At 20.6% G+C, this 14,552-nt stretch overlaps 1 protein-coding gene across 1 annotated transcript in view; it reads left to right on the forward strand.

Moving 5' to 3' along the window:
* Window positions 1-14,552, forward strand: part of LOC122715440 (5-hydroxytryptamine receptor 1) — a 271,034-nt gene that overhangs the window by 34,249 nt on the left and 222,233 nt on the right. Inside the window, exon 4 of the mRNA XM_043937635.1 lies at window positions 1,486-1,698. Within this exon, the coding sequence (XP_043793570.1) occupies window positions 1,486-1,698 (213 nt within the window). The remainder of the gene's footprint in view (window positions 1-1,485; window positions 1,699-14,552) is intronic.

Raw genomic sequence — 14,552 nt, forward strand, 5'->3', positions numbered from 1 at the left:
GCTAATATATGAATTTTATTATATCTGAAAAATGCAATTATTTTTCATATTATTAAATAATACAATTGAAGTTATATTCTTACTCAATATTTCATTGTATGACATAGATAATTAATTCGAAATACTATATTGGTTAACGGAACAAAAGTGTTATGTCTTCTTTTTCTTTTTGAAAGTATTATAAAAATAGTTTGAATTATTCTGAATCCTCTCAGTTTATCAAGATATAAAAACATATAATGAAAACAAGAACATTTTTTAAAAAAATAATTTAATAAAAATTTTTTAATTTTATTAAAATTCAAAAAGCAAAAATGTAAAAAATGATCAGATTTTTTTTAACTCTTTGCGCTTCAACGGTAACTCTCGATTATTACTTGAGTTAATGCTGTAATTTCAGCGGTGACTCTCCGGCACCACTGGAATTGATGCGGCAACTTGAACGGCGACAATATTTATTTATGTTTGATTTTTTTAGAATATCGCTTCATAAATATTTTCCTCTTTACGTATAATCTTATGAGGTGAATAATAGAATAATATATTGTTAAATGGCTAGGTTTTTTATCTCAAATTAGACCGTGATCGTGAGTCGAACGATATCTTCGGCATTAATCTGAGTTTGACAGTCGTAACAATAGAAATATTATTTTCAAAGTTTTTGAGATTTGTAAGCATGGAATAATGAAATTAGTTGAAGTGAAGATGAGTTTGATTTTTCGTTATTGAATGACAAAGTTCTATTCATAAAGAAATTAACGATAGAAAAAGCAATTATGAATATAGAAATGAAATAAGAAGGCGAAAAATAAGAATAATAGATAGTGAATGTGAAAGTAATCAAGTGAAGATATCGCAGAAGACACAGATTCCAGACAAAATTCCAAATGGATAACATGTATAGAATCGGAAAATATATCGCGAAGAATACAATTTATATCCGGTGAAAAATTTGTAGGACCGCAATATCTTTGAATATAAATGAACCATTAGATTTTTTTAAACTATTTTTTACTGATGAACTTATTAATGAAATAATGTACGAAACAAATAATTATGCAATAAAAAAGTTAGAAAGAAAATTACTATTGCTTTATTTGCTCTGACAAACCAGAAGATGCATCTTGATAATTGCTTCATAAAATATCACATAAAACAACAATATAAATTTTAATATTCAATAAATTTTGTTTTTTATATATAACATCTTTATATATATTATAAAGATATAAAATATTAAAATATAAAAGTTTTATGCGTTAATTTGTATATGAAATCATTATAAATTAGCTGTAAGAAATTCCATCGAATGCACCGAACGCACCGAACGCGCGAATCTGAGTCTGGAGTTGCTGGTTCGACCGAGCAAAACAGATCTGGAGTGTAAAGGCTTAATTCAAGACATAAGTTTCCATAATAAAATGTGATAATTCCTTGTCAATGTCTCGCTAATTAAAATATGGATTCATACATTTTCTGTTTCAGGTATACTACAAAATATTCTGCGCGGCGCGTAGGATAGTTCTGGAAGAAAGAAGAGCACAAAGCCATTTGGAAGCACACTGTTACTTCGACATAGAGCCGACAGTGCAACAGCATCAGCCAGTAACTGTGAACCGTCAATTAAATTCCGATGTGCAGCCAGGACATGGTAGTCCGCCCGTAAAGCAACATCGAAGTTCGAGCGCCTCGACCACGGTGAGTAGCAACATTAATTTTAACTGATGAATCTCGTTCTTCTTCTATTTATGATCTTTTCAAGGGCTGTTGATTAAATCATGGTCAATTCGCCGTCGTATCTCTTAATCAGAAATTAATACCAATGTATGCTTATGTATGCATCATTCTATTCGATAAAGTTTAAATATGATGCTATTTTCACAACGATAAAATGTTTTATATACTTGTTTTTCTCTTTTAATAATTAGAATTCTCTATAATAAGAGTTTTTTATACTATGAGAAAAAAAATTAATTGTTAATTAATTGATTATAGTTTTAAATATACAATCTTGAAATTACTATGTGATCTATGAAATTTAAAAATTCGTAAAAAGAAGTATCAAATTATGTAGTATAGAAGAATTTTTCTCAAGTCATCTTTTAGCATTTGAATTTTCGTCAATTTTAGCATTTGGATTTTTGATATCCGTACCAATTCTTGGAAAGAAAACATAACACATAGTAGTTTAAATATGTCGAATAAAATAAAGTACTGAAAAAAATTTAACATCGATCCTTTATTTGACTCACAGTTGTTTCTTTTAAATGAAATGTCGCTTAAGTTAAATAAATCATAAAAGTTTCTTACCCAGATAAGCATTTGATTCTTGATTGAGATAGCGGATAATAAAATGAAAACTGTATCAATTTGAATAAAAAAAAATTCAATACGATTCAATATTAAGTTTTAAGTTGATTGAACCGATTAAGAAATAAGATTCTTAATAAAATTTAAAAATAATTTTTATTTTTATATGAAGATTAATATATAAAATAAAAAGAAATTTTATTATGTGGTTGATTTTATATATATATTCATATTATATTCATAATATTTCAATTATTGTCAAATAATATATTCATAATATATCATAATATATCATAATATATTCATAATATATCAATTATTATCAAAATTAGAACATTTATTCCTCATATATTTGAGTATTTAAATATATATGGAAATTCTCATATATTTGAATATAAGTTATATTCATATATCAATATATATTATATATATATATATACATAGAATATTCGTATATTCATATATGCCATAAAATACATATTATATATATGTGCAATTGCATTCATCATTTAAAATATATATATATATAAGATATATTTTAGTCCAGATATATAATGCTATTGAATCATAATCAACATTATTAACATACGATATTATATATCGAAACCTTAATAATTAGTGGAGAAACACACTAAATATCTTAAAATATATAATGAATATTGACAAAAATTCTAAATATATGATGAAAAATAACGTTTGGAATATATACATCCATATAGCAGTATATATATATATATATAGCAATAGATATAATATAAATACGCAATAGGTACATATATAGGTACATATATAGTGAACAAAATAATTTTTAATAAAAAATTTTGTGATTAAAATTAATATTTATTTATTTATATATATTATATTTATATATATTAATATTTATTAATTTTAATCTTTTATTAATTTTAAAAAATTGTATTGTGCAACAACGATTGTAATATTTTTTCCACTTCTTATTTTTTATTTTATAACCTGGATATTATATTATTTAACGTATTTGTTATGATTTAATAATGATAAATGATAATATTAATAGATAATATTTTTCTATAAGAATTTTTGTTATAAATATAATAGTTCCTACATAATTGCAAAATATTACTATCTATCGATTTGGATATTGATAATTTTTATCAAAATAAATTTTGTCAAATTTATATTATTGTATAATAATCTTTCAAAATAAATCATAATTAATTTTGATAAAATAACTGTTTAAAAAAAATCTCTGATAAAGTTCAAATCATCAAATTCACTATATAATAATTCTGTGAAATAGTCGCTATTACCAATATTTCATGTTTCATAAAAATGAATATTAATAAGATGGCAATCAATTTATCACTCTCTCATGTATCGTAACTATTGAATTTCATTATTTTCAATGTAAAAGGATATCGAAACTCGCTCTAGAATGGCGATTATCATGCACGCGAGCATAATAATCATCGAAAACGTGCAATTTTACCAATCTACCACCTGGAACATCGCGCGTGTTGGAAAACAAAAGAGTTGAATTCCGAATCTCTATTGGACACATGCAATCGTACATTTGTCGACGATTTAATGAGCGACGATTTCGCGATCCTCCGCCGCAAATTAGGTAGGCAAACTTTCCGCGCGAATCCGTGGAAGTGGATGCAGGCAAAATAATACTGATAAACTATTCCCGTTTCACATTTCAACACTGTTTAACAATCGCGATTTTGCCGAGTTGTTGAGTTTATAGGTGGGATTTATATAGGTGAATCGCCAATACAAATCTCTGGAGAATTTGATTTGAGTCAGTGAATAAAGAGAAGCTGGAAAATGTCATGAAAATTTGTTTGTTTTTGGTTAAAAATTGTTTAATTGGTTAAAATTGTTATGATTTTGTTTTCTTTTCAAAATTTTAAAAATGTTAATCGTGATTGAGAATTATTAAAATTTTAAAAATTCGAAAATTTTTAAGAATGAAGATTTTCATTTTCAAAAAATTTCAATAATTAGATTTAAAGAATCTAATTATGGGTTATTATATATGATTTGATATTTTATTTTTATTTTATTTTTAATCTTTCCAGTTTTAAAATTGTAAAAAAAATAATTTTTTATGATATATAATTTTTTATACAATAATTTTATACAATATGTTTGTATAAATTTTATAGAATAACAATTTAATTTAATTTTAAAACATAATAAATCCGTTATTGGTTGGTGAAAATCTCTTATCATGAAAATCTTGTCTATGAATTTTAACTTTTAAAAAAATCTTATTAACTCTATTATTTTATTAACACAATTGAAATTTATATTTATAATTTATTAAATTTATATTTAAATCATTTTGGAATCAAAATTTCAATATAACGTATAATAAAAAAAAAATGCTGATAATACTTTTTATTTTATTTCGCTTATTACGCTTACTGATTTCAAACTGGAATTGATTCCTACCTGATAACATGGCAAAAATTATTGAAAAAAGTTGGACACTATTCAAGATCGACATACGATCAATGCGGAATACCGCAGATAAACTAGGATATTATAAAATACTTGTCGCAGTAAAATTCTAGGATTTAATTGAGATTATTTCATATGGATATTTTATTTTTTTCACAAGTTAATATATAGAATGTTTATATAAATCTGATATTCTAAATACCAAAACGAAAAAAAAATTTATACGTATATATATCCAAGACTTATTTAACATGTTATAAATAGTTATCTAATTGAAATACTATTCGATATTCGATACTAAAATATTAATTCGTATCAATGTTTCAAAATTTTAAGTACTTGATATATTTAATATATTTGAATACTAATTAATATTGTGTCAGACTGTGAATATCAGAATATAGTCTTTAATTTGATACAATATTAGTTTGATATCATTTTAAAAGATATCGATATCGAAAAATGATATCAAGTATCTAAAACTTTGATACGTATCGATATTGAACAAAAATTTTTATTATTTTATAGTTGGTATTGCTAAACTCGATATCAATATCAGTTTTAATAATAGTTATAAACTGTTACTACTAGTTGTATTAGATAATATGAAACGGCAATAAAGTGAGAATGTTAGACATACAATAGTACGATATAGTACTATCTCTTGTATAGCACAGCATCTCAAAAATCAATATATTAATAATATATTAATATCACTATAGATAATAGAAATACAATAGAAATATACAAATGACTATTTCTAAATTTCAAAAAAATTTTTTGGAGAAATATAACATTTAATATGTTATAAATATCATCGTACTACTAGAAAGAAGTACCGCGGAAAAAATACGGATTTGATTTTAAGAAAGAGAGAAACGTCTTTTTTTGGCATACATTTTTGTTTCTAATGCTATTTATCAACATGGACAAACATATTAATTCTATTAATAGAAAAGAGCAATAAGAATTACTGAAATAATGAGATGCAATCTTTTACATGATTTTATAATTGAAAATAATTATGTTTTATTTGTGAATAAAATCTCTCTATTCATGATTTTGAATATTTAAGAGAAATGTAGAATATGATATCAGAAGGCCAAATATAATATCCAAGAATATTAAGGATAAAGATAGACAATTCTAGCGAAGAAGTAAACAATAACTATACAGTGTACTTATATTATTTTAAAAAAAGAAAAATTTTATTATTTTTACAAAATTGAAATCTATTTAAATAAGTTATTTGAATAGTAATAAATAAGTAAATAAATAAGTAAATTGAAATAATTTAAAATAAGTAAATCATTGATACTTGACCTGCTTACTTGAAATCCATCCAATTGAATTAAAACATACTCCAATAATATATCTATTATGAATTGTAAAAGTTAAATGTATTTTTCTATAGGCTTGTTTTTTTTATTATGTTAATTCTTTAATTATTTTCATATGTAGAAGAATCATTTGAATTAATTTGAATTTCACAGATTATGAATGTAAATCAATGATAAATCTTTATCTTTATCTAATTCATTAAATAAAATAATCATTAAATGTTTTTTATTATGATATCAGATTATTAATATTATAATAAAAAATAATAAATATAGAAATTGAATATTATATTAATAATACACATTATATAATAATAATCAATATCATATATTACTACATATCCATAAAAAATACATATTCATACATATTCAATATTATATTCATATTTTTTCATATTATATATTATAATATATAATATATATTATATATTATAATTATTCTATCTATATTTAAATATATGGAACATAAAAATACATATGTATAAAAGAATAAGTGTAGCTATCATAGCATGATTTTATATCTGAATGATAATTTATAAAAAAATTTTATTGCATTTACATAAATTTTCAAGATTTTTTTTATTATATCATATTATACTCATCGCAAAAAACAAAAATCTTAAAGAAATAAGTTATAGATCGCAAATGAACCGTTTTTTTTAGAAAATCAAAAATTTCATAAATTATTTTCTTCAATATTTTTATTGAATATATTTTTATTTTTCAATATTTTTATTTTTATTGCAATGTAGTTAATATATGATATATACGATATGAATAATATATGATTGACCAATTATATTACACATTAGCTTGCAAAATATGTATAAATTCAATAAGGAAAACAATTATATTAAGAAAATATTAATTCAATTTTTCTAGCTAAATCAATAATTTATTAATCAAAAATTAATGTTTAGAGATCAACTTCACAGTGAAAGAGGAGCAAACTATTGTTTTCAATAATAATTCGATAAATAGGAAAAAATTGTATATGTATTCAGTTAAATGATATAGTTTGACAAGATTTCTGCTGATGAATTACACAAATTGGAATGCTTTTTAAAATATGTGTTATTTCTAGAATTAAAAAAATTGATGAAAAAAATTTAAGACATTTTGTTTTTAATGTTTGAAGAATCATTGAGATTTATAATATCGAATTGATTTATATATAGTAAATCTATTTTTAATCCATTATAATCTAATATATTGATTGAAACATTATAGTCATCTATTATACATGTACATCATTGTATAAGTAATACAGTTCATTTAAATAAATCATTTTCTGTTAAATATATATGCCATTGTAAAAATTATTACAGTTTATTTAAATAAATCAATTCTATATTAAATCTCAATTATTTCTGTTCAGCATTAGGATAGCACAATATTTTCGATCAATAAATTGTTGATTTAGCTAATGGAAAATGCATTGAATTGATATTTTCTTTGAGCGTAATTGTTTTCCTTATTGAATTTCCACATATTTCGCAAGCTAATGTGTAATATAATTGGTTTGTCAATCGCATATTGTCACATTACAATACCTCAATAAAAACATAGATATATTAAAGAAAATAATTCACAAAATTTTTGTTTTTACAATGAATGCTATATAACACAATAAAAAATATTTTGACTTTGAAAATCTATCGAGATCATTTTTGTACAGTAAAAATTTTTAATAAATCTCCAATCCTCGATTTAGAGATATAAAATCATAATTATTTTTTATATATCCTATATTTCAAATCTATTACGAAACCACTAATTTTTTTTTTCTTATATTTTCGATATTCGTAATCAATACAGAAATAAGAATAAAGCAACATTGTTTTCGCTGAAATTATTATTGAGTTTTTTTCTACAATTTTTTTTTAATAGTCTGGATTAACGATTATTAACAACTCTATTTCAGTAACATTTTGTTAGTCATATCATGAAATTGAATTCAAAATTTGATAAAATAATATTATTTGAATATATATTTAAAATAAAATTTTAATTGAATAATCATCATATAAAATTAAATTATATGATAATAAATGATAATTGTTTATCAAAATAAATGATTTATTCGAAAAAATTAATAAATAAAACTATGCTTAGTATATAATAACAATATGGAAAAGAAGAATGCTATATGAATTTTTAATGAATAAAATATAATACATGATACAATATAAATATGAATATTAAATTTCTATTAGTTGAATTTTTATATTTTTTGTATAAATATTTTATATATTATATTTTTTTAATATTATATTTTTTATATTTTATTATTTTTATATTTTAATAATTTTATAACAATAAGAAAAAAATTTTCACAATAAGAAATATTGAATACAAATGAAATAGAGACAAAAGTTTGCCAAATATAGCATATATTCAAATTAATATTTATAATTCAAATTTATTTGAATATCATTAATGACTTTTTCATATATGTGAATATGATTAAAAAAAAATAAGTTTGTATGTAGAAAAACAATCCAATCTTTTTAATTTAAAATCTTATGTTAGTATTTTTTAATTTGTTTTAATGGATTTTGATAAATAAAATAAAAATATTATATAACTTATGAATTATATAATATTCTATCAAAAATCCTAAAATTTGCTATAACTTGCTTCGAGATAAGTTCTTGTTAATAAATTATTAACAAGTATTATATAATATAATTATATAACATAATTTATTAATAAGTTGTTAACAAGTATACAATATCTGTATATTATATTATAATAAAATTTTTTATTAAATTATAATCTGTATATTATATTATATTAAAATTTTGAAATAATTAAATATATATTTAAAAAGATATGAGTTCATTTTCTTTTCATTGCTACATACAAATTCGACACTGTAATAAGATATTGCCGCGCACTCGACTAAAATAAATGATTTTCATTCTATTGTCTATCTCTCTCTATTTGTCTCATTCTATTTAATGCAAACTTGAAATAGTTATATATAATTCATTAACAAATATACATATATTGTATCAAATATACATGTATTAAATATATATGTACATGAAATTTTCTATCATTTTGATATCTAGAATTCATTTTTCAACTCATCTAAAGTTATTATTTCATATTTTTGTAAACAATAAACAAATACAATAATTAATAATTGTACAATAGTTAATATTTTTATCTATTATTTTTTCGTATGATAAGCGTAATTCACATTTAGTTATTCATTATTATATTTTTTTTTTATTAGTCAAATTCGTGGTTTGAAATTAAAGAATTAATTACTAAAATATTTTAGTAAACTATGAGTTAAATTAAATTATTAAATTTATTAATTTTATTAAACATAATATGTATTTAGATTAAAATTATGAAAATTAAAATTGCTGATTATTTGCTAGAATAGTTTCATATGTCATGGCATTTTTAGAATTTATTATTATGTGTCACAAACTAATTTATAAATAATAGTGTTTATGTTATAGAAAAAATTGTTTCTCACTTAATTTTTCCTAATTATAAGTTAATATTTTTATATACCACATTCTATTATATTTATTTTATGTTTTATCTTATCTATTTTTAATCAAAGTTTATCCTAGAAATTAAAAATAATTACAATTTACAATTTTTGTAAATTGTCCAAAAGTGCATTTATATTATTTCTATATTTAAATAAATTTTATTATTTTTATTTTTTTTATTTAATTTGGAATAATTTGAATTGATAAGAACAATCAAATTGACTTGTAAAGCAACTAGACAGTTTGAATTTTATTTTTAATGGCTCCAGCATTTTCAATAGTTTAGCAATTTATATAGAACGGATTCCCTAACATTTTTTTAGTATCAATCGAGATATAGAGATGGTCACTTCATTTGTGCATCTAATCTCTTACGTGAGGATATCCATATAAGCGATCATAAAGGTCTTGATTCTTACGCATTGCGGCGCGAACCCGCAAAGACCCATCTTTTGATACTGCCCTTCAATGCAACTTTACATTTTCACGAAAAATAATGATTGAAGGAAAAATCATTCGTGATCAGTATTCCAAGTAATATATAAGCATTCTAAATCAAATAGAATTCATCATAGATAGATCAGAATACAATTAGAATCAAATCAACATTACAGTCATCAATCAGTCAAATAATTAGAATAAGTCATCATTCGTTCATTGCAAACTTATAATACAAACAATTATACAATTCTACAATTATAGGTAATCTTTCAAATAATACCATTAATTCAAACACTCCATTTGTGTAATATTTATCAAATTTAACATATATATAAATAATATTTATAGATATCAAATTTATGTAATATAATTACAATGTAACAAATTTTAAAAAGTTAAAATTTTATTAAAATTTAGTCAAGTATTACAAATTTCCTTAGATAAAGAATAATTATTTTAATATAAGATAATGTCCACTTATTATAGCATAGATATAACTGCAAACTACAATAAGAATATAAGTTTTATTAATGCATTTAATATTAATTAGAAATATATAAATACTTATTATATATATGTTATGATAGAATTATTATCATTATAAAACGAAATTTTCAATTAAAATTTTTAATAAATTTTTTTATATGTTACCTTTAATATGTAATATATTATATTGAATTTTATATAAAGTTTATTTCAAATTATTCATTTTTATATTATTATTTTTGTATTTATATTTTTATATTTATATTTTATATTTATATTTTATATTTATTATATTTAATAAATATATATTTATTATTAAATATTTATTAAATATAAATATATTGTTAATTAAAACTTTTTTAAAAAATAGGAATCTTTAATATTATCAATTTCTATTGATTTTATAAAAATCATTTTATACTTTTCATAATATAAAATCTACTTTCTTATATATAAATATATATTTATCAAATTATAATTTTATTTATAATAATAAATTCTATCTATTCTATGTAATGCTTATAGAAATGGGAAATTTAATATTCTATGTGAATGACTATATAAATTAATATAAAATAATAATATAAATATTTTATAATAAAAAATGATTTTAAAAATAATTTCTTCGAGTAAAAAATTACCTTTTTTGCAATAAATATAATTTATTATGATTTTAGAAAGATCGTCACAGTATAAAAAGATATTTACCGAGGATCGTTAGAATTTTATCCGACACGAGTAGATCTTCCTTGCATATTTTTTGTAATATACGAGATAAATAACCTCGTTCTCGAATATCTCTGTTATTTCTTAAAAGTAAAAATAGAAATCATTATTTATGCAGAACTTTCTTAAAATTTTTTTTTAAATCATTATTTATATGGAGGAAAGTATATAATTATAATTTTGTGAATAATAAATTTATATATAATAAATTTATATATAATAAATTTGTTAAAAAATTTTATTTTTTTATATCGATTTTATATTTTTAGATCGACAATTATTATTTATTGTAACATTAGAAAAATTTTATTTTAAATTAACATTATTTTAGATTATAATTAAATTAAATGGCAAATATTATCAATTATTTTCTATGAATTCAATTTATTATATCTCAAATTAATTTTTTTGTAATTTAATATTCAATTATTTAAAATATTATATAGTTCTAAATGTATTAGATAAATTCATTCATAAAATGTATAAAACAAATAAAAAATAATATTTTTAAGATTTAAAATATATAATTAAACTTAAATATTTAAGTTTATAATTAAACTTTTATATTTATATTTACTTATATACTTATATATATACTTATATTTATAATTAAACTTAAATATTTAAAACAATCGTTCTTATAAATATATAATCGATTAAAATAAAATACATTGTTTAGTACAATTAATCAATATTTCATTTATAATATTATTACTTATCTATAATAACTATAGAATTTAAATAAAAGTGGTAATAAATTCTAGAGATAAAAACATACGAAATTTGACAAGATGCAAAAATGACGTTGAGACTCACTTTTTAAATAGAAATAATTTAAATTTATATAAATTCAACATTTTTGCATACCTATTATCATTTTTAATTTTTAGAATCATTTTTTTGATCTTAATTATCTTACAGAATTATTATATTAAAATATCATCTTGATAGAAATTTCTATCTTTTTTGTTGTTTCTATATATCGTATTTTGATATATATATTCATTTTAAAGAAACTTTTTTTGATAAACTGCCGTTTTTTTTCTGGAATACTTTAATATTTTTTAATATCTTTAATATACAATAATATCAAATTCTTTATATGCTATGTATAATCTTTTAATATTATATTTTATATTCAAATTGAATTGATATATAAAAAGATTAATTTTATAAATTTTTTCATTTTACATTATCAGTATTAGGAAAAAAAAGTAGTGTTCACGTTAGTTATATGTGAATATAATTATATTTATGATTTTTTTATATTAAAACTTATTGCTACATAAAAAACAAAATTGAGAAATGCAAATGAGGAGAAGCAAAATGCTGGCATAAAGATGCTCATTATCGTGGAACTCTTCGTAGGCTTATGGAATACGCTATAAATTTCTTTTTTCAGCGTTCAGAAAAATGTAGAAAATTCAGAGATATTCCAGCAACTGTGACACTGATGTGTGCTTTTACGAGTAAAATGGTTTACAAAGAAAAAACTATCGATTTTCTCGTTTCAGTTGAAAATTCTTGTATCGAAAACAATTTGGATTTTTTTTCAATTGTAAATGCTGAAAAGACTTGTCTGTTAAAAAAAATGTTGTACAAAATATTCGTTTTTTTTTGTTTTTTTATTAATGTGTTTGAAAAATGAATAATTATCCATATTTCATTTATATCAAATAATAAAAAGTGAAAAAGAAAGAAATTTATATATATGTTTATGTATATATATTTCATTTATATCAAATAATAAAAAGTGAAAAAGAAAGAAATTTATATATATATGTTATGTATATATTTATATATATGTCCTTATATGTTTATACATATTTAAAAAAAAAGTTATTTTCATAGATATTTTTAAAAATATGAAAAATTTAATAGCTGATAAAATTAATACAAAGTTTTAAAATACCAATATGAGACTTCGTTTAAAGATAAAATTAAATTAATTAAAATTATTATAAAATTAAAAATCTATATATTTTCCTTTTTTTATTTCATATTAAGTATAGGATTTCATATTAGGAAACATGCGAAATTCAAAAAAAAAAGATTAAATTAAGATATCATAGTCTTACATTAACAATGTATTCAATATCTTTATTTTATTTATTTAAAACTTAAAAATATTAATTAAATTTTTTAAACTACAAAAATGATTTAATAATAATGATAAAATTAATCATTATTCATATTATTATTCTTAATTTTTATATATACAAAAAATTTAAAATTACATTAAAATTTTTCACCTTTTGTTTTCAAATGAAAAATAAAAAGAAAAAAAATATCATATGAAAATATTTTCATATATCGAATAAAAGAAAAAACAGTATATTTTAGCAACTGAGAAATATAAACTGTATATTTTTCTTCAATCCTTTGAATCTTTTAAATCGAAAATAAAGTAATCTTTTATATAGTTTCTAATTATATTATATTTAATATTTTCTTAAAAATATAAAAAAATCTTTTATACAGTTACATAAATTAAAGAAAAGTAACCTTACTATTGCAAAATAAAGTTTTCCTCTTGCAAAGAAACGATAAATCTCCTGATCTTTAACGAAAATTTAAAGCTTAACAGTTAGAACGATCTTAATCAGACACGAGTACGCGAATCGAAATTCCTCTGATTTTATTGCTTCCACTCTAGCATCCCATAATTCTGTTCTCCGAGTAAGAACTCCGTTGTCAAATTTCGTAATAATTTTGAAATCTTTCTCTCGGAGATAACTCATAGATACCGTTTGAAACATAGAATCAGCGTTAAATTCGGAAAATCGAATAACAATTCTGAAGATCTTTACAATGATCGAATGATAAAAAAGGGAAAAAGAAAGCAAAACGAATGAGGAATGATAAGAATGGGATGAAAGAAAATCGAGATGTTCGGATCTGCAAATCGATAACGTTTGAGTTCCATACTTTTTTCGTAAACATTTAGTATAAAATCACGATTTTAATAATGCTTTTTCTCTGTCGGTGAAAACATTTGAATCAATGAAATGTCTTCTCATATCCTTCCTTTTCTTGTCTTAGAAATGTCTGATTCATTACGTATCGTTTCTATTTATCTTCATTTACGAGTATATATGGAAATTTAGACATATAGAACAATGTCTTTCATTTTATATATCTTATTTTCATTATTTCTAAGAATATAGAATATAGAAAAGAATATAGAAAAACTTTTTATACGACGCAGAGAGATTTACAATGTAAAAATATAATATTTACAATGTAAAAATATAATTTTTTTAGATTAGATAGAAAATGTTCA

Source organism: Apis laboriosa, unplaced genomic scaffold (genome assembly GCF_014066325.1).
Source record: "Apis laboriosa isolate Shangri-la unplaced genomic scaffold, ASM1406632v1 scaffold35_cov144, whole genome shotgun sequence".
In the NCBI taxonomy this organism is placed as follows: Eukaryota; Metazoa; Arthropoda; class Insecta; order Hymenoptera; family Apidae; genus Apis; species Apis laboriosa.